General features: G+C 34.2%; 1 protein-coding gene across 6 annotated transcripts in view; it reads right to left on the bottom strand.

Moving 5' to 3' along the window:
* The window catches only part of RASAL2 (RAS protein activator like 2), a 354,763-nt gene that overhangs the window by 225,307 nt on the left and 106,100 nt on the right, over positions 1-23,356 (bottom strand). For 3 of the 6 annotated variants that reach the window (XM_045982544.1, XM_045982545.1, XM_045982546.1), the window contains exon 1: positions 13,331-14,202. The exons of the other annotated variants lie outside the window; for them this stretch is intronic. In XM_045982544.1, the coding sequence (XP_045838500.1) occupies positions 13,331-13,928 (598 nt within the window). In that variant the 5' untranslated portion in view covers positions 13,929-14,202. Of the gene's footprint in view, positions 1-13,330; positions 14,203-23,356 lie in introns of those variants that run through there. 6 annotated transcript variants of the gene reach the window in all.

Raw genomic sequence — 23,356 nt, 5'->3', positions numbered from 1 at the left:
AAAAAACATTCCAAATAAAATTCCACTTCTAGTTCTTGATTTTAATAATGAGTGCATAGTTGCAACTGCAGCTATAACCCAAATTTTGTTTAAAATAAAAAATTTCCATAAATTCCCACTTCCTACTTTTTCAAGATAAATTCTCCAACATCCACTACCTCCTCCCCCTGCCATGCACACACATATACATTATTTAGTATGAAATTCTGGCAACTGCTTTAAATTATTTATTTTAAGTGGTATTTTTCCAATACTATTTACTCTTGGATAAAAGGTCCTTTTGCATCTAATATTTAAAGTAATCTAATGCTGACAAAGAAAACTGACTAAAAATAACAAAAATGGTCCTATTAATAGGGTTTCAATGAACATTCCTCATTGTTTAAAAAAAATTTAATGAACACTAGGCTTCAGAAGACTTGGGATTCAGAAGAAAATATTAAGTTCCTTTCGGCTGAACAAAATGATACATTTAGAATTCAATAGAGGACAGGAACAGGAAAGCCTTATTCAAAGGAATACAATTTCAAGTTAGAGACTAATAGCAATATCTGAAGCATAACTGTCAATCCAATAAATTGGAGTAAAGACTAGAGAGGATTAATAAACCAGCAAACAATCATGATTTCTACTAGCAACCAACCCCTGTTCACTGTGGACAATAGGTATACATAAAACACTGTTTGAAAAGCCATGTCCTACATGTTGGGATGAGCACTGAATGTGTATGTAGGTCAGGAATCACTAAATGCAACACGTGAAACTAGTTTTACACTGTATGCACTGTATGTTAACTAGAATTTGAATAAAAACTTGGAAGAAGAAAAAAAAAAAAGGCTATGCCCTAAAGTTAATTCGTAGGCTAAAAGGCAACTCAACAAGTTACTTTTAAATATAAAATAATCAAATCTATAACATTTGAATTCATTTAAATAACTTTATATTTTATTATAGACATAGCCAGATACCAAAATGTTAAGAAATATTTTAAAATTTTTAAATTGAAAATAACTTTTTTAAATGCCATCAATCTGTCTTTAATAAACGAGAAAGGGGCCTTTATTACCTTATTTTCAAGACAGAACACCTCCATCCAACTCAAGGACCAGTAATATTACAAGAAGGCTTATTGTTTAAAACTCCTGGTTTAGGATGCTATCAAGAGGATGGAGGTGAATAAAACATTAATACTAGAATACTAATGCCTAGTCTTCACACATTAGAATCATCACACAATCTTAAAAATGTTCCTTACTCAAGATTCTGGCAAGTTCTACTGTGAAATGGAAGAGTTCCATAAGGTAGAGTTTTCAGCAGTCCCTTGGATAGAGAGCAATGTCTAAATACTTTGAATAAAAAATATTCATTATAAGTTGCTTAACATACCATCACTACTACTTGGGAATGTTAATCATGGCTTTCTCAAAGAAAGTTTGAAGAATGGAATCACTAAATACCCACGACCAGTGATTATTATTTTAATTTATTGTCAGCAATTTGCTGTATATTATTCTTCCAGTGGTATAAAATCATCACTAGTATGTACTGTACATCTATAGTAGATAAAACACTGTATTAAACATATACCAGACATGGGCTATGCCTCCGTTTTTTTTAAAAAAAAAAAGCTTAGATCTGGGAATAAACCCACAAATGCTGACAGCAACTCATATGTTCTAACCACCAGATACCACTTTTCTTCAGAACAACAAACCACACACATAGCATTCAAAATACCCTTTATTTTGGCCAAGGTTATGGTTATATACTGTGCTTAGTTAAAATTGTTTTGGTATCCCTTAAAGCCTCAAACTATTTTGACATTTTAGTGGCAATATCTTTAAAAAATGGACCGAACACAGGATTTGTTTTGTAAAAGCAAGAGAATACATAACCATCATCAAATCCATATATTGGAAACTAAGAGACAAACTAAAGATCTCAATGAGAAAATCCACATGAGAATGGCAGGAAAAAATGCCTGTGGTTTACTGACTCAAGCTCAGTCACTAAGAACCTGTATACTCATATGGATAAGGTTTCATAATCATAGATTCAGAGTCATTACTCATCTTACTCTTCTCCTTGCTTCCTCACAAAGATATACCAGCCCTGAGTGTGAGAAATTGACTAAAAACTGCCTCAGGCAGATAAAAATATGACAATCATCCTGGCAATGAAGACAAATCACCATGTTCATTAATCAAGCTACCAGTGGGACACACTGTATCACAATGCACTAAAAACACAGGTGTGGGAAATTGTTAATTACTCAAAGTATTCCAATGAAGACTAAAATCTTGTATTTTACACATTTATTAAATGAACACACAGATATGAAACACAAATCAAACAGCAAGACTACTACATATTTTGAAAACAATGAAAAACAATATAATTAAAAGTCTCAAAACACCACATCCTTATTTTGGATGCAGGATAGATCCTTTACGAAATACAGGGTAAATACCCAAGAGAAATGAAATATAGGTCCATGCAAAAACTTGTTTATGAATGTTCATAGCAGTAAAATTCATAACAGCCAAAAAGTAAAATAAGCCCATGTCTACCAACTGATGAGAATATATAAACAAAATGTGCTATATCCATATAATAGAATATTATTTGGCCATAAAAGGAAATGCAGTACAGGGGCGCCTGGGTGGCTCAGTTGTTAAGTGTCTGCCTTCAGCTTGGGTCATGGTCCTTAGGGTCCTGGGATCGAGCCCCACATGGGGCTCCCTGCTCAATGATGGGAAGCCTGCTTCTCCCTCTCCCACTCCCCCTGCTTGTGTTCTCTCTCTCACTGTGTCTCTCTTTGTCAAATAAATAAGTAAAATCTTATTAAAAAAAAAAAAAAAGGAAATGCAGTACTGGCAGATGCTATAAAATAGGTGAACCCTGAAAACATTATACTAATAAGAGGCCACACACAAAAGGCCACATATTATAGGATTCCATTACATGAAATCTACAGGCACATCTATAGAGACAGAAAGTACATTAGTGGTTACCTATGGTCAGGGTAGGGCATTGGGCAATTGGAAAGTGACTGCTAATAAATACAGTTTCTTTTTCACGTTATAAAATTTATTGCAGTGTGGTTACATAACTCTTTGAATATACTAAACACAATTAAATTATACCAAAGTGAAAACACTGTGATTCCACATAAACGAGATACCAAGAGTAGTCAAATTCTTAGAGACAGAAAGTACACTGGTTACCAGGGGCTGGGGAGAGAGAAGAAAGGGGTGTTACTGTTAATGGGAACAGAATTTCAGTTAGGGAAAATGAAATACTCAGAGATGGATGGTAGTGATGGTTGTACAGAAATGTGAATGTACTTAATTCTACTGAAACTCTACACTTGAAAAGACTGAAATGGTAAATTTTATGGTATGTATATGTTACCACAACTTGAAAGTTGAGTTGTATACTTTGAATAAATTGTATGGTATGCAAATTATATCTGAATAAAGCTGTTAAATAAAAATAAATAAGGTGTGTGTATAAAAGGAATAGTAAGCCTGCCGCCACAATGGATAAACTCCTGATCTATAATCATAAAAGTTGAGTGCCTCTGCTGATAGACTCTGGTTAGCCTCAAATAAGATGGCCAGATGTGCCAAGGTCAGGGTGCTAAGCCTTGACACTCACTAACCCCACCCCCCCGCCTGAGTGATTTCATCCACTCCTGTGGCTTCACCATCCATATGCTCATGATTCCCAAATGTAAATCTTCATATGGAAACTGATCTCTGCTGCTGAACTGCTGCCCCATTATTTCTTAGTGCTCAATTGGCAGATGCTCCCAGGTTCCTGAAAATGTCTCAGACATCATATGCTCAGAAGGCCACAAAAATGGAGAGGTAAGAACAGGGGCCTGAAGTCAGAAGAAACCTGGGACCCACCACTTAACTAGCTGGGCAGTCTTAGAGATGTAATGGAAACTTCCTGATTCCTAATTCCTTACTTTTAAAAGGAGAATTCTTCCAACTACGTCACAAGATTATTCAGAGGAATAAATCAGATAAATGCATATAAAGTACTCAGGTTGAAAGACCAAGCATATAGAAATTACTAAATATGTGTCCACTGCCTCCCCCTTTGAACATGCTCTATTTATTCTCAAATTCAGTTAAAAATGTCACCATGTTCTAAATCTATAAACTTTGTTATTATTGATCCCTATTTGCCTACTACATTATTCTAGAAATTCTACCCATCTACCTCAGAAATGCCATTTTACTGGAACTTCTACCCTCATTTATTGAGACTTCTTTAATTTAGGCTTCTATTATGTCTTAAACACTGGCGCAGTTTAATTGTATCATCATCGGTCCATCATCCATGCTAACATGAAGTTGTCCTCCAAAATAATGAGACTTACCTCCTACTTTAAAAATCTGTTACCAGGGCGCCTGGGTGGCTCAGTGGGTTAAAGCCTCTGCCTTCAGCTTAGGTCATGATCTCAGGGTCCTGGGATCAAGCCCCGTATCGGGCTCTCTGCTCGGCAGGGAGCCTGTTTCCCTTCCTCTCTCTCTGGCTGCCTCTCTGCCTACCTGTGATCTCTGTCTGTCAAATAAATAAACAAAATTTTAAAAAAAAAATCTGTTACCTTTGAAATCCAAAAGCCTTGGCTTGACATTTAGCATAGAACTCTTCCAATACTAACTCACCTTCCTTTGTAGACCCATTTACTCACATGCCCACTCTCTGTGTTTCTCACCATTCCCTAGACGTACTCCTGACACTCACATTGTTCCCTGTGAAGAATACCCCTAATTCCTTTCCTTAACTTGGGAGTTTTTTATTAATCCAAACCTATTTCAAATGACATGTTGTCAGAGATTGTGTTATTTTTCACATATCTGGCTCCTTGCCATGTTGTAAACTACAAGAACACGGATAATGAGCTACATTCATTCTGTATCACCCTTGGTTGCTGGTGATGAAGGGGGAAAAGGGGGGGTGTCAACACTAAAGATCCAGATCCAATTACATTAAGAAATTTTTGCTCTAAGGTAAATACCAGAGATAACTACTGTTTGGTATAAATTACAACATAAGGTTTCAGCCAGTGAAATAAATTATTAATGATAATATTTAAAACCAAAACTGAATCCTTTCTGTTTTGTTATTATTATTTTGCTTTTTGCTTCTTAAGACTACTAGAAAATCAAGGAACCATTCATTTTTAAAGGCCTAAAGAGTAAAAAAATGACCCAGTTGCAACATACACCAAAAAATATTTCTTGGATGATAAGGCAAGTTTTAGAATGGTTAATCAAAAATTCTACTAGTTTTTAGCCTAGGCCCTAACATTAGAATTTCTCTGATTTTGGAAACTGAGATTAATAGCAAATTCTAACACTGAGAGACAGGTACAAATTTATGGCATCACGTGAACCACCAGATTACTTGCCTATGAAGAAATAAATTCTATCCTAGGTTAGAGGTGGCTCAGCACTCAAGATTATTAGGAATAGTCTAGAAAAACTACTCTATGGCTGATGTCACCATTAACTACTATAGACCACACTTGACCTATGTATCTCATACATAGAGAGTATGCACCTAGTATCTCAGCAAAGAATGTCTCTGATTATCTCAAGGTTTGGTAATGAAAGGCTCAACAACTCAAAATTTCCAAAAATTCAGCATTTTGAAAAGAGATACTGGCAGCCAGAACATGAGATAACAACTAAATAATCTTTTTTTAGGAAATGGACTAGGATATTTCAGATAAATAAGTAGTCTAAGAAATTTTATTACTTAGGATACTGGGCTCTCTCTTATACATTTATTTCTTAACTTAATGACTTGGTGAATGTAAGTTAAATAACTTTATTTTGGCCAAAAAAAAAAAAAAAAAAAGTCACGCTAGCCAGTTATTTGTTAAGGAAAGTCTTCGCACATAAAGCACATATTTTTTCCATTTTATTTGTCAGATTGCTCAGAAATTGCAAAACCACATGGAAAGAGTGAAATCTGATCATTTAAGAATGAGACAAAAAGAAAAAGAAAATTTTACTTTCAAGAATATCTTCATTGGGGGGTGCCTGGGTATCTCAGTGGGTTAAAGCCTCTGCCTTTGGCTCAGGTCATGATCCTAGGGTCCTAGAATTGAGCCCCACATCGGGCTCTCTGCTCCGTGGGGAGCCTGCTTCCTCCTCTTTCTCTGGCTGCCTCTCTGCCTACTTGTGATCTCTGTCTGTCAAATAAATAAATAAAATCTTAAAAAAAAAAACATCTTCATTGGAACCTTTGGTACAAATTCAATGAGGGAAGTAAACTAAAAATAAAAGTAGGGTTTTTTTTTTATCAATTATGCCTAATAATTAGCTGAATTTTTATGTTAGTTGGGTTTACTTAAGTATGAGCCAAAAATAATTACTCGTTTTGTTAACATTGGAAGGTAATTTTACTTAGTACATACTAATAAACTAAAAATCCAGGTGAAAATAATTTTAAAAACATAAAGTACCAAAATGAAACAAGCAGAAAAAGTTATCAATAATAGTGACTGCAAAAATTTAAGTCATTCTGAAGTAAAATTGCTAAATTAATAAAAGCACCATAAATGAATTCACTAGAGATAATTTCTTTTTTTTTTTCTAGTAGGCTCCAAGCCCAACGCAGAGCCTAACATGGAGTCTGAATTCACTACCCTATGATCAAGACCTGAGCTGAGATCAAGAGCCAGAGGTTCAACTGACTGAACTATCCAGGTGCCCCCACTAGAGATCATTTCTAAAGTGTTATTTATATTCTAAAATTTAGAAGAGGATTACATTTTATTCAAAGGACTAAAAAAGCAATACACAGTTTTGACCTCAAAATCACTTGATAATAGGATCCAAAAAATATTACTGTGTAATCTGAGTTACAGGTGATTTACCAAAACAAAACTAAACAAAAAATGATCCTAACAAAAAGTACTAACACACCTCAGCAAAAAACACCTTAAAATAATCGTCCACCATACATAGATTATCCCAGACATTTCAATGCTAGTAAAATAATAGGAAAAAGAATGATAAAAAAAATAATACATCTCAATAGATGCCAATTTAATACAACTCAGTGTTCAATTTTGAATGATACTCTAAAATATCAAATATAAAATTTCTTAATGTGAGAAGTATATTTAAATCTAGAGTCAAAATCCTATTTTTTGTAATACTGGTTATTAACTCTAAAGATTTAAATAATAATAGGTGTTATCAGCGGTATGTTGCTAAAAATTTAACAGCTACTGCTTCTGAAACACTACCACCACCCACAACCATCACCACCTTTTGATTTGCAACATTTCTGAGGTATTAATAGCCCTACCATGGTTAATTTGAAGGTATCAATGCAATGTCACTACATGGTAATTGAGAACAGATACACATTAATAGACTGGCTTCTGCATGCTGGCTCCAGTACATCACTGGGCATTAACTTCCACTGAACTCTACTACTTGACAAGCACTGGGCTATATAGACTTTACATTTAATCCTCACAATAATCTACAAAGTATATATTACTTCCTCTTCCAAATGAGGAAATGGAGGCTCTGAGAGAAAAAGTAATTTGCCCAAGGTCACATTATTAATGAGTGGCAGAGCCAGAATCTAAAAATATTTTTAATTGTTTTAATTATCGTTCTTCATTCCCACCCACAGTTTTTATGGGTCTGATTTTTAAATGAACTAACTCATCCATTTGCCTACTTATTTGTAGTACTACAGTAATGGCAATATTTTTTTTTGATAAGAAAAGTGAGATCATGACCTGAGCCAATATTTTTTATTGATATTTATTGTAGTACTATAACTGATGACATACAAAGAGTTTGGAAACAGGTCTTCATGTCTCCAAAGACTGTTCTTTCCCCTAAAATATTCTGCTTCTATAATAAGGAATACTGATTTTAAATATCAGATAAATAATCAGTAATAAACTAGAGCTCAGTATAAAAATCAACATACTTTATTATCATCTTTAAAATTAACTATAAAGTATGCAATAAAACAGAGCTCAATCACAAGTATAAAATGTGTGATGGTTTTTTCTTTTATTAAAATCATTTTCAAAATCCTGATGGAAAAGTTAAAGAAGTCATGAACAAATGGAAGCGTACATACACACATACAGCTCTTGGGTGGTAAGTCTACATGTTGTTAAAAAAAAAAAAAAATTGCAATGGTTCTTCTACTAACTAACTAGTTAGTAAATAAAAAGCTAAAATAAAGTACTCCCAGAACTGAGAACACATGTAGTGAATATCACTTAGACAAAACTGGTTATCTTAAGAAATTATTTATAGGGGTGTTTGGCTGGCTCAGTTGATACAGTTTGCAACTCCTGATCTTGTGGTTGTTAGATCTAATTCCACATTGTGTGCAGAGATAACCTAAAAATAAAATCTTTAAAAAAAAAAAAAAGAAGAAGAAGAAGGAAAGAAAGAAATGACTGGGCCATCTGATGGGTCATCCCAATCTAATCTGATTTCAGCTTGAGTCGTTATCTCTGAGTCCTAAGATCAAGCCCCACTTCGGGCTCCATGCTCAATGGGGAATCTGCTTGAGATTTTCTCTCTCCCTCCCTACCTGCTCTATTGTGCTCTCTCTCTCAAATAAACAAATCTTTAAAGAAAGAAAGAGAGAGAGAGAGAGAGAGAAAGAGAGAGAGAAATGATTCATAAATGTACAATTAAGATGGAAACATTTCTTAGGGACAGCTCTTTTTTTTATTAAAAAAAAATAGAATTAAGTAAGTTATGTCTACCTCACTGCTAAAAAGAGGAAGAGTCAGAATTTAACCTCAGATCTAACTCCAAAATAAGGACTAAGCAGTATATTACAATCATAAACCTGCTTGGTACCTGAAAATAAAATTAGAAATTTTAATTACTTAATTAAAATTAAAATCCTTGGTTTGTTACTAAGGATTGTGAATGGTTTTAATGGTCTTCCATATATTTTTCTCTGAAAAAATTAATACAGTGATTTTTTACTTTTATAATTGGAGAAAAGTTTATTTGATTTTATGGGTGGGGATGGTATTGCTTACAGAAATGGAAAAATCTGTGAAATAAGAAAAATTCCATGGGTTATGGACATTGGGGAGGGTATGTGCTATGGTTAGTGCCATGAAATGTGTAATCCTGATGATTCACAGACCTGTGCCCCTGGGGCAAATAATACATTATATGTTAATAAAAATAATTTTTTAAAAAAGAGAAATTCCAGGAACAATTTTTAAACAGAGACATTCAGAATATCTTAAACATATGCTGAAGTCATGTAGAAAAGAATAATTTGGTACATATTAATATACAAAATGCAAATATTAATACTGCAAATACAAAGAGCTAATACTAATAGCTAATATCCTAGCTAGATAGGTGTTACACTAAATCACTGAAATGCAGTGGTTCTTTTTTTTTTTTTAAGATTTTATTTATTTGTCAGAGATAGAACACACACAAGCAGGGGGAGAGGCAGGCAGAAGGAGAAGTAGGCTACCCATTGAGCAAGGCACCCAATACAAGACTCGATCCCAGGACTCTGGGATTGTGACCTGAGCCAAAGGCAGATGCTTAACAGACTGAGCCATCCAGGCATCCCTGAAATACAGTGATTCTTATGAGAAATGGCAGAAAGGAACATATTTCTCTGTATTTTGCAGACATTGCTTTTAATTTATAATAAAGAGCAGGTCCAATTATAGAGATCTGAGGTACTATGTAAGTTCTTATACTAATTAATCCTCACCACTATTTATGAATGCACATCTTATGAACTTACAGTACTTTTGTTTTTTCTAATTTGGTTGACTTCCTAGAATAAATGAGGAAGCTGCTAGTTACTTAATAAAATAATGTGCTATATTCCCAGCACTTAAGAACACTGTCTTAGGACTCAATGTTACAGTTGTTGAATTAATGCATAAAGTCCCTTCCAATAGGATTTTTAATGAAAAATCTGTTAAAAATTGAATTAGCATATTAAAACAAAGTTATCTAGAAAGAAAAATAGTCTTCTAATTCCCAAGTTAGGGATCTTTAAAAACATAAAACTGGGAAGACAACATTCCTACTACTACAACATTACAAATAAATGTCAGTTTAACCAAACATAAACTATAATCAGAAATAGAGAACTACATAGGGTATATTTAATTTCCTTTCCTACTTTCTTTTTTTCTTTTAAGCTTTCATTCCTATCTCTACCTACTAAAAGAGGAAGAAAAATAATTTAGGAATGAAATTACCTCCCAGTAACTTAGAGTTTACATTCCATGCATGTTTACAGTTACATAATTTTTTCTACTGTTTCACATAGCTAGTAAGTGGCAACTAGTAGGCCCTATGATATTTTGTTGATCTGATATGCTGTGATGGGTTTATGGTTACTCCTCTCTTACTGGTGTTTCAATTTACTTCCACTATTGAAAACATGTTGACTTAGTGTTTAGACATTGGCCCAAAGCAGTTGGAATTACTTTCAACTATAAAAAGTGCAAGTTATATTTTTTATACTGTATCATTAGACCTACATATTCTCTGACCTACATCAGATAAATTAATATATATTACACAACTAGAGGGTTGAATGTGGAATAGCAGTGAAGCCTTTGAGCTTCTCCCTCTTAAATTGGTTAGAGACCCTGAGCATGATATATTTCACTGCTTTAAGAATGAGGGTAATTATGGTCAGCTATGGAACAAGAAATCTGTTTATGCTCAGAACATACACACTGCTCAGAACAAGGTTGGGTACACAGAATTTAAGACTAGAACATTGCAATTTACTTACATTTGTTACCTATAACACCCAACAATAAGGTATTCTCTTTCTTTTTCCTGCTTTTTTTTAAAATTCTATCAGTGTAAGTTCATTTTCTTAACAGAAACAAGATCTAATATATATATTGAACAAATGCTATGTGTCAAATGCTGTTTTACACGCTTTAAATACATACTACATTACTTAATGCCTCTTGCATCCGCAGTTCATATTGAGGAAAAGTAACAAACACTTGTAGGTTTCAAATTAAGAAATATATTGATTTTCTTAACACAATCTTTAACACATCTATGGTTTAATATTCCGTACCTTGCTGTAATACTATAATAGCAACTCTAATGAGAACAATTTATATTCACATGGCATCTATGAATAGATGCTATGTAAACTATAATGTACATAGCATTTTCGAATTTCATCTATCATTTGTGAGGAAGGCATTACTATTCCACGAAGTGTAAAGAGAAGTGAAACTTCGCCGATGATAACTGGCATAAATGAAGTAGAATTCAGGTCTCCTAGGCCAATGGTATTCCTTCTCTTGTGGGGAATGAGAAATGCAGGAAGATTCACACCTGCAGAAGGTTAGAAAAGCATGGACATGGATTCTCTGCTGAGTACGAGCTACTGCTCACAGAGAAAAGGAGATCTCCCGACAAGAACAAGCTCCAGTCTTTGTATTAAATAGCACGTTTCAGTCTTAACAGCTTGAATCTTCACTGGTGAAGCACTTAGGGGATATCATAATATTTGTTTAATTAAAATTGTTGATCTGACTGGAAAGAATACTTTGTACTGTTCTTTAACTACTGACTTGAAATCTCTTCTAATAGCACCTTAAACTTTTATGCTTCCACATGTATAATTATTCTATGATTATAAGTAATAAGGAATATTAGAAAATATATTAGGAATGTAATAAATGCAGAATGTTTTGTATCTCCTTAAGTAAACCATAAACGTATAAAAAGTAGGGACATAATCTTTGAGCACATCACACATACTAGGCAGTCAGTAGCTTGGCAAATTTACTAGAAACTGAAAATTAACTACAAAAGCCCAAAATCTTTATGAACACCAAAAAACCAAACAAACAAACAAACAAAAAAACCCCAACAACAACAACAAAAAACCCACCCAAACCTCCAAAATCCTATAGCTTTCTTTTATCAAATGCATACACATTAACTATTGAGAGGCACCGATCCTAAGAATTTATTTCAAACTTTTAATTTCCTTTGATACTCCTGGATATCATCCTGTCATCACCTGTTAAGAAAGCACATATACTGGCATCCAAGGAAATCCAACAACCTAGTCTTCCAAAAATTTCAACAGAATGTTAATACAGGCACATCAATAAGATTTTACACTTGGAATTATTTATAAACGAAGGTTAAGAAGAAAAAAGATAAAACTTAATAGTACCTTTAAAACTCACTGAGCAAAAGAAAATCCAGGGAGGACTAGGCTCAGGAGGAATACTGAATTTGGAAAACTCTTAATTTTTTACTGATATGTTACCATTTAGCATTCTTCATCTTCATTTTAAAAGAAACTAAACTGTAGTCTAACAACAAAATCCTTCAACAACTCCCATAATTTTCTAAAGAGTTTAAACTTTCATGATGTGGTCAACCTTACAGTAAAGATAAGCTAAAGTATTCTAATAGCAAGAGCTGGATGCAGATATTATCAGTTTCAGTGCTGAGGTTTTCAAAAACAACAAACAAACAAACATGGGTCCTAAAGCAGAACTGAAATAGTTCAGCAGATAAGGTCAATCATTTCCAAAGCAATCACATAAAACTTTAAGTTATTTTTTTGGATTTAACAACGCTGAAATCAATATAAAACATTTTTAAATTTAAAGAAGTCTTAAATGAGGTTTTTAAAAAAGTGATGATTCTTTCGTCTGAAATGAATCAAATACAAGCTTCTATGTTGTCATCTGAACAAATTCAAGATTTGCATCTCTTGCTTCCATATTCAAATTGTGTATTTTTATGACAGAGGCAAATCAAATTCCAACCAATTAAAAGCTATCAATACAATTCTGCTCTAAATAGTTCTCTCTTATAATGTTTGTGAGTTTTTATGAAAAGATAATAATAGAAATTCTGTTTAATTCTCAAATTTCTCATGAGGAAATTATTTCATTATTTCTCCTCCAAATCTCACTCAACTTACAAAAGTATATCAATGGAGATAAATAAAGGTTAAAAAACAAAGCAAAACAAAACCAAACCCTTTTATATAGGCTCCAAAGTAGAATTCAAGAGTTTAACATATGAAAAAAAAATCCTTAATTTAAGCAAATCTATTCATTACTATTATTTACTATTATTCATTGAAAGAGGATTTCTGAAGTCATGTTTATCACTTGTTAAAAATTCAAATTAAATAAATTTATTTTATAATGAACAAACAGAATGGTTTATCTTATTATAAAGCACAATTAAAATTTCAATAGTAATTAAAATTGAGCCATCCCTTCTTTCTCCCCTTATTCATCACAATATACCTTCTCTTACTGGCTCATTGGTTGATTCTCCTTTTAGACTCAGCATCCTGGAGAAGCCATTGGAAAGAGTAGAGAAAATGCCACGGATGAAATATCCCTGTTGCTCAGATTCCTCTGACCTCCCTGAAGTCGGCCACGGTCTAACAAATCTGATATTGCAGCGGGGTTCTGGCTCTGAAATAGATCTGGTGAATGGAACCCGAAGTGACCGGGTGTTGACCAGGTTCAGCTTCTCTGTTGATGTTCCAAGGACCTCGTTAGCAGAGGAAGAAGCCTTATTGCCAACCATCTTTGGCAGGACCTTTTGCAGAGGTTCATCCAAGTCTTTTTTATTAGTCTCCAACCTCTCCCTTTTGCCCTCTTTCCACCTATAGCTGGGATGTGTTTGCCACCGATAAGCACCCAGTGGCTTTCCTAGACTGGAAGCAGCATGTTCATTTTTCTTCCTCTTGCTTTTCACTGGACCACGCCAAGGATAGCTCTTTAAGTTTGCTCCTATCTCTGAATTTGCATCAGCAGGTTCTGACAAAGATCTTCGATAGCTTGGAGGACAAGGTGATGTCTGTCTCTTAAAGATGCTCATCTTCCACGACTCCATTTTTTAACAACTTCTCTAAAACTTAAGTTTCCTCTACTCTGCAGTCTTTGCAGTCGAACCACACTTGTCCGTGCAGTCCAAAATATTCAACTGCTTAAGCAGCTTTCTTTGTGTGGCTTTGAACCACAGCAGATGTTGCTGCTTAAGAGCTGGTGTCATGTTATTACCCCATTTTCCCAGATCTCCGAAATTTCAGCAGCACCCAAAAATTTCTTGCCTGAAGCAAATAATCTTCAGAGTGCAGCAAAAGTAAAGATTTCCAGAAGATCATCTCGCTTCCTGCTGTAGGTTTCATCTCTGTATTAAGTTTTCAGGAAATGATTTTAAAGAAAATAAGAAGTGAAATAAAAGCGACAAAAAACCCACAAACACCTCTATGGGCCAATAGCAGTTAAGTGTTCACCATGCAAATGACAGTGGGTTAAAAACAGATTGTGAAAGTACTCAAGCTGACATCCACACTTGACGGAAGAAAGAAAACTTGCCTAAAAGTCTGCCCTTGAAGTGACAATTCTTCAGAATAGTTTCTAAAGTCTGAATTTTAGAAATTTAACTTCAAGAAAATCACTGCTATTTATACCACAACTACTGTCAAAATTAATATTGTTTTCCAACCAACAGGTAAAGTCATATACTATTTTGTTCAAGTAGGCACTGCAAGGAGGAGGAAAATGAGCCAAAATTTTAAAAATGCCAAAATTTAAAGCCATTTTAAAAATAACATATACTAGGGAGAATTCTAAAAGCATAAATGGACAGAAAAGAGACCAGGGACAGAGGATATTTGCTATGAACTACAGCAAAGGAAAAGCAAAGTCTTGAGGCAATATCTTGTGGGAACTGGAACATAGGAACATACATATTTAGATGATTTCTAGAAGGGGAAAGTTTGCTTTTTAAATCTAGCTGGAATAACTTGTCTGGAAATATATTCCCTATCTGTTTAAACAAAGAAATTCCTTTACTTTTCTTTGTGCTGCTTACAACTTTTAAAAAAAAAGAGCTGACTATTCAAAATTTTGTTAAAGCAAGTACCTTATAGTGAACCAAGATCACGAATGCCAAGTTTTTGGCTGGTTAATTTTTTTTTTTTTCAAATGTCTGCTCATAAACTCCTGAAAACAGGGGTTTCAAATGGAAAGCCTGACAGACTCTAGGCCACCAATAAAAGAGATATAAGATGGTAATCAAATCACTTTGCAAGTTGCAGAAAAAAATAATTTAACCTGGAAAACTAAAAACATATTCATGTAATTGCAGAACACGTACAATGAAAAACCGTCCTCAAACTAAGTCTCATTACTATAGAAATTGGACAATTAGTACCTTATCTATTCTTTCAAATATATTAAAATGTTCTAGTTTTTTCCATTATCATAAGGCAATAATACATTTTTTTCTTTATATAGGCTCAAAATTTATATGTCTATATTAAAGAAATGTTGAAGTATGTGGTCTTCCCAAAAACATAACATATCAAAGTAGAGTGTCTTACAGTCATAAAACTTTCTCATTTAAAAAAAAAAAAAGCAAAACAAACAAAACCCAGAAATCTGACTTTGCACAAAGAAAAGCAATAAACATTAAGCTCTAATCTCTATTAATGGTGCATCACACTATCCACAAAAATTAATCTGTGATGAAAATAAATCTAAATGTGACATATAAAACTGTAAAGCTTAAAAAATAAACCAAAGGAGAATATATTAGCAAACTGAGGGTAGACGAAGATTTCTTAGAACACAAAAAAGCAATAACTATCATAGGAAAACAGGAATAAATATAAATGCACAAAAATCAAAAGCTTCTGCTCAGTACAAGATACATTAAGAAATCAATAAGCAATTCATAAAATGAGAAAAAATATTCACAATACTCACAATTTGTACCACAACATATAAAGAACTTCAACTAATTAGTAAAAAAAGAAACCTAATATTTAAAAATAGTCAAAAAGAGTTGGACAAAACCTTCACAAAGAAAGCTATATGAATGGTCAATAAGCATATGAAAAAGTACTCAATCTCATTAGTAATTAGAGAAATACAAATTAAAGCTATAATGAGATATCACTGACATCCAATAGCATGGCTAACATTTAAAGCCTCTACCTTCGGCTGAGTTCATGATCTCAGGGTTGTGAGATCGAGCCCACATTGGGCTCCATGCTCAGTGTGGAGTGTGCTTGAGATCCTCTCCCTCCCTCCACCTCTGCCCTTCCTCCCACTTGTGGATACACACGTCCTGTCTCCCCTGACAAAATAAATTATTTTTTAAAATATTTATGCATTTTTCCATAATTAAATTTTACCTTAAAAACTATAAGCAATACTGAACTTGCAGTTAGTAGGTTTGTTACCCAGTGTTACAGGTATCAATTCTGAAACCACTCTCTGTGTATTTTAAGCTTGAGGAAAGGAGTAAACACATCGAAGAGAATAAATGGATGGATGAATGAATACATACATACACACATATATACTAATACTAGAACCAATACTATGTACCTCCTGATATGTTGAACTGTGAAGGATACATATTCGTATATTATTCTGTAAAAATACACAACCTAAATTTAATCTAATCACAAGAAATATCAGATGACCTCAAATTAAAGATCTGCAGAATAACTGTCCTTGCTTCAAAAATGTCAAGATGAAGAAAATCAAAGAAAAGATATGGAACTGGGCGCCTGGGTGGCTCAGTGGTTTAAGCCACTGCCTTCGGCTCAGGTCATGATCTCAGGGTCCTGGGACCGAGTCCCACATCGGGCTCTCTGCTCAGCAGGGAACCTGCTTCCCTCTCACTCTCTCTGCCTGCCTCTCTGCCTACTTGTGATCTCTCTCTGTCAAATAAATAAATAAAATCTTTAAAAAAAAAAAAAGATATGGAACTGTTAATTCAAAGGGGACTAAAAAGAGGTTATTAAAGCAATGCATGATTTTGGGTTAGATCCTGAACTGGGGGAGAAAAACAAGCTATAAAGGACATTATTAGGACAACTGACAAAACTAGAATATGGATTATGGATTAGATAACAGAATCGTATCAACATTAAATTTCCTGATTTTGATAATTTTCTTAAGATTGCAAAAGAGAATGTTCTTATTCTTAGGAAATTCATACAGAAGTATTTAGGTACAAAGGGGCTTGATGTTTCTAACTTATTCTCAAATCATTCAAGAAAAAAGTATGCATAGGAAAGTAGTAAAATAAGATAAAGCAAATGGGGCAAAATGTACACAATTATTGAATATAGGTAAAGGGTATATGGGAATTTCTTGCATTTTAGCAAATTTTCTATAGGTTTGAAATTACATCAAAATAAAATATTAAGAAGTAAAATTCTTAATTCTGTATTTACTTTGTTTGGGTCTATAATACAGACAGAGATCATTTCAGAGTATTTTTTGACTAATATAAAGAAATACCTAGTTATACAGGTTTCTTGGGAGAAGGAGGTTAATCAAGATCATCCCCTATTAAAATACCTCAATGAAAATGACAGATGCTGGCGAGGATGGAGAGAAAGGGGCACCCTCCTACACTGTTGGTGGGAATGCAAGCTGGTGCAACCACTCTGGAAAACAGCATGGAGGTTCCTCAAAATGTTGAAAATAAAACTACCCTATGACCCAGCAATTGCACTAGTGGGTATTTACCCTAAAGATACAAACGTAGTGATCCGAAGGGACACGTGCACCTGAATGTTTATAGCAGCAATGTCTACAATAGCCAAACTATGGAAAGAACCTAGATGTCCATCAACAGATGAATGGATAAAGAAGAGGTGGTATATACACACAATGGAATACTATGCAGCCATCAAAAGAAATGAAATCTTGCCATTTGCGACGACATGGATGGAACTAGAGCGTATCATGCTTAGTGAAATAAGTCAGTCGGAGAAAGACAACTATCATATGATCTCCCTGATATGAGGACGTGGAGATGCAACATGGGGGGTTAGGGGGATAGGAGAAGAATAAATGAAACAAGATGGGATTGGGAGGGAGACAAACCATAAGTGACTCTTAATCTCACAAAACAAACTGAGGGTTGCTGGGGGGAGGGGGGTTTGGGAGAGGGGGAGGGGGCTATAGACATTGGGGAGGGTATGTGCTATGGAGAGTGCTGTGAAGTGTGTAAACCTGGTGATTCACAGACCTGTACCCCTGGGGATAAAAATACATTATATGTTTATAAAAAAATAAGAAATAAATAAAAAATTTTTTTAAAAATACCTCAATAGAAAATTAAGACTATAATTTTGACGGGTGCCTGGGTCACTCAGTTGGCTATGTGTCTGCCCTCAGCTCAGGTCATGATCCTGGGGTCCTGGAATCAAGCCCCACACAGAGTTTCAGGGTCTCTGTTCAGCTGGGAGTCTGCTTCTCCCTCTCCCTCTGACCCTCCCCACCCTGATCAGCGTACTCTTTCTCCCTCTCTCCCTTCCCCCACTCCTCTCTCTCTCTCATAAATAAAAAAATAGAATGTTTCAAAAAAAGAGACCATAATTTTGAGAAAAGTTGCACAGTTGAGCCCTGTAATCAACATTGTGAAATTCAGACTCAATGTTAAATGAAAAATTCTTTTATACACTAAATAGGTAAGGTAAAATTAAGTATTATAGTTCCCTTTTTTTTTAAAGATTTTATTTGTTTATTTGACAGAGAGAGAGATATCAAGAGAGGGAACATAAGCATGGGTAATGGGAAAGAAGCCAGCTTCCCGCTGAGCAGCGAGTCTGATGAGTGGATCCATCCCAGAACCCTGGGATCATGACCTGAGCCCAAGGCAGACACTTAACAACTGAGCTACCCACATGTTAATTATCATAGTTTCTAACCTCATCAACTCAATTCTTTTGAGGAAGTACCACAAATCTTCTTATCATAAACTTCCTTATTAAGGAAGATGGAACTGGAAACACTAAATAAAAGAAAAAATTCAAGAGAAATCAGAAAGCAAAAGAGCTACAGACAAGGAAGTGACAGTCTCTAAGAATAGCTAAAGTAGAAGATTCATCTCAGCTGCTGAAGTTGAAGTCAAGTGCTTCAATCATCTCATCGTTAGGAGAGCCTAAGATTATTTGTTAGTTATTTCTCCAAGTTTTATCTTTTATCTGAATTTAAGACAATAACTTACCACTCTACATTTTCTGAATTTTTCCAAATATATAAAATGAATTCGTGAATTTTTAAGAAAATATTCACAGGATTTATGGTTTCATGAAATTAGAAACAATGACAGTATTACCATTGAATTACCACATTCACTATAAATCCTATTGTAAAAACTGGCTGCGGATTAAAGTGTCAGTACAAGAACATTTCAACCTCAAGTTTCAATCAACTACTTTAAAATTTTCACAATAGGTAATATTTATTTTTTTAAAGATTTTTATTTATTTATTTGACAGAGAGAGATCACAAGTAGGCAGAGAGACAGGCAGCAGGCTCCCCACCAAGCAGAGAGCCTAATGCAGGACTCGATCCTAGGACCCCGAGACCATGACCCAAGCCGAAGGCAGAGACTCAACCCACTGAGCCACGCAGGCGCCCAATAATGGTACAACTTTAGGAACTATTCTGGTTACTATATCAAAAGAAACGTGAGTTCTATAAATAAAATGCAAGTACTTACATCTGCATAGAGTAATATTTCAAATTGTAATTGAGCACCTACCACGTATCAAGCTCTCTATTAGGACCATAGGAACAAAAAGAGCACTGGGTGTTACAGGCAACTGATGAATCACTGAACATTACATCTTTTTTTTTTCTTTTAAGATTTTTTATTTATGTTTTTGACAGAGAGAGACACAGTGAGAAAAGGAACACAGCAAGGGAAGTGGGAGAGGGAGAAGAGGCTTCCCGCAAAGCAGGGAGACTCATACTCGATCCCAGGATCCTGGGATCATGACCTGAGCTGAAGGCAGACACTTAATGACTGAGCCACACAGGCAACCCTAAATACTACATCTGAAATTAATGATGTACTATATGCTAGCTAACGGACTTTAAATTTTAAAAAATTAAATTTAAAAAAGAAGAAGAAGAAGAACAGGGTAGACGCTGTCCCTATCCTCTTGGAACTGCCTATTGATCAAGAAATGCTTACATTAGGAAGGGAAAATTATACAAGGTGTTTGTATGTAGCAAGAGGATTTTTACCAAGTCTAAGGCTTAAAGATAGAAGCCACTTCTGAGATTCTCTTGAACTTGAGATGCTATTATTATAGTCAATTCTACTAACACATGACATGCATTCCGAAAAATCACCACACTATACAAAATTGCACAATAAAACTACAGGGCTTATGGGGAAGACGGAGTTGGGAAGCCACACTCAGGAACCGCAACAATGACACATAAGAAGGACAGGAAGCTAATACAAACTATAGACCATTTTATACACATTAAATTATTAATGAACACCTATGTGCTAAAATAAAAATGGCAGGTTTGAAAAAACTTTAAGTTGCCTGTGGAAGTGGGCATCAGAAGGGTTGAGGCTTCTCTTTTATCAGGATGTAGTGGTAGGCAGGTAATCTGAAATCCGAAAGAGAGCCCAGTACCCTGGGTGATTGGACATGGTTCCTAACACAGCGGAGAACCAGGGTAGCTGCTAGCTGGTTGACATATATGCTTTCTGAGTATTACCTATGTGATAGAGTTTAAGTGGATACAGTTTTCTGTGTTCGGCTAGTGTTTCTCAGACAAATAGCATAAACACAAAATTCACATAATGCTCAAATTGTTCCATAATATCAGCACATGGTACAAGTTCTGGTTTTGAAAACAAGCATAAGAGAACTGACTGTATCTCATCTCTCCTTCCATATACAACTGACTACTGAACCATCACACAGGTCCACTTATACGTAGGTTCTTTTTTTATATATATAAATACAGTAAAGTACTGTAAGTGTATTTTCTCTTCCTTGTGATTTTAATAACATTTTCTCTCTAGCTTTTTTTTTTATTATAAGAATACAGTATGTAACACATACACAAAATATGTTATCAGCAAGGCTTCTGGTCAACAGTAGGCTATTAGTAGTTAAGTTTAAAATTATTATTAAGTCAAAATTATTTAAAAATTATTAAAAATTATTAATTCAAAAATTATACATAGATTTTTTACTACACAGAGGTCAGTGCCCTTAACCCCTGCATTGTTCAAGGGTCAACTGTAAAAAGGAGGTAAAAATCTACAGGAGATGTTACCAGTGGGAAGTAGATTAGCACCAGAGGATAAGTGGCTCTTGTTTTTTTTTTTTTACTGAAGTATAAATAACACACAGTGTTATATTAGTTTCAGGTCTGTAATATCTCATCAATTCTATACATTACTTGGTGCTCATCACAGTAAGTATACTCTTAATCTCCTTTATCTAATTTATGAACCCCCCCCCCACCCTCTCCACAACTGTTCTCTGTATTTGAGAGTCTGGTTTTGTTTCTTTTTTTGGTTCATTCATTTCTTAAACTCCACATTTAAGTGCAATTGTAAGGTATTTATCTTTTTCTGACCTTTTTTTAACTTGGCTTAATACCCTCTAGGTCCATCCATGTCATTGCACATGACAATTTCTCATTCTTTCTTATGACTGAGCAATATTTTTTTATATATATATATTTATATATATAATTATATTATTTACAACAGCCAAGATTTGGAAGCAACCCAAGTATCCATTGATAGATGAATGGATAAAGAAAAAAATATATATATATATAACTATTATAATATATATTATAGATATATCTATATCATATAGACATGACAGATAAATGGATAAAGAAGTGGTGTGTGTACACACACACACACTATATATATATATATATACACATATATATAAAAACCACTATACATCTATATATACATACCACTATATATTATAATATATATAGATTTATCTATATATATATTATGGATATTATATATATATCTATAATATCATATAGGCGTGATAGACGAATGGATCCTTGGGTTGCTTCCAAATCTTGGCTATTGTAAATAATGCTATAATAAACATAAAAATGCTTCTATCTTTTCAAATTAGTATCTTCTTTATCTAAATACTCAGTAGTAAATTAATGGATCATATGGTATTTCTGTTTTTAACCTTTTGAGGAACTTCCATACTGTTTTCCACACTGGCTGCCCCCAATTGGCTTCCCCACTAACAGTGCACAAGGGTTCCTTTTTCTCCACATCCTCATCAACACTCATTATTTCTTCTGTTTTTGAGTTTAACCATTCTGACAGGTGTAAGGTGGTATCTCATTGTGGTTTTGATTTGCATTTCCCTGATGACTGGTGGTGTTGAGCATCTTTTAATGTGTCTTTGGTCAGTGCATTTCTTCTCTGGAAAAATGTCTATTCAGGTCCTATGCCCATTTTTAAGAGGCTTATTTGTGGGTTAAAAAAAAAAGATTATTTGTGGGTTTGAGGTTGAGCTGTATAAGTTCTTTATACATTTTGGATATTAACCCCATAGTGGATATATATGATTTGCAAATATCTTCTCCCATTCAGTAGGTTGCCTTGTCATTTTGTTAATGGTTCCTTTGCTGTGCAAAAGCTTTTTATTTTGGACTAGTCTCAATAGTTTATTTTTGCTTTTGTTTCCCTTGCCTGAGAAGACATTTCTAGAAAGATGTTGTTAAGGCTGACGTCCAAAAGATTAGTGCCTGTGCTTTTCTTCTAGAAGTGTTATTGCTTCATCCACCACATTTTGGTCTTTAATCCATTTTGAGTTTATTTTTGTGTTTGATGTAAGAAAGTGGTCCAATTTCATTCTTTTGCATGTTGTTGTCCAGTTTTCCCAGCACCACTTGTTGGAAAGACGGTCTTTTCCTCTCATATTCTTGTCTCCTTTGTTGCTATTTTTTTTAGCCATTTTCTTTTTTAACAATAAACAATAACAATAAACAATAACAATAAAATCGAGATTTTCATTTTTATATTAATTTCTGTAATGTATGTAATTTTACAATGAGCATGTGTATTTTTCTCCTTTTGAAAGCAGAAAACTTATTTATATGTATATACTATTTATATTATACTAATACATATACAGAAAATCTACAAATAGCAAAAATAAAAGCCTTAAAATTAACCCAGAGAATTTGAATTAGAGAACAGGAACTAGAGAAGTCATCAGAGATCAACTTAACCAGCTCTTTTGCATAATCAGACAAGGCCAGATCAAAGAGATTTGTCCATAATTACTTAGTTAACAGCAAAACAAACAACAAACAAACAAAACCATGTGTATCCCAATTCCCAGTTCAGGATTCTATAACTTCCCTAAATTAACACTTTTTCCAAATTAACCTTCCCAAGAACACAGTTGAAAATTTTAGACTTAAAGAGCCTAAGTGTGACATTAGGTCCAGTTATTGTAGTGTTATCTA

This window comes from Meles meles, chromosome 17 (genome assembly GCF_922984935.1).
Source record: "Meles meles chromosome 17, mMelMel3.1 paternal haplotype, whole genome shotgun sequence".
Taxonomy (NCBI): Eukaryota; Metazoa; Chordata; class Mammalia; order Carnivora; family Mustelidae; genus Meles; species Meles meles.
This window is presented reverse-complemented; position numbering and strand designations above follow the sequence as displayed.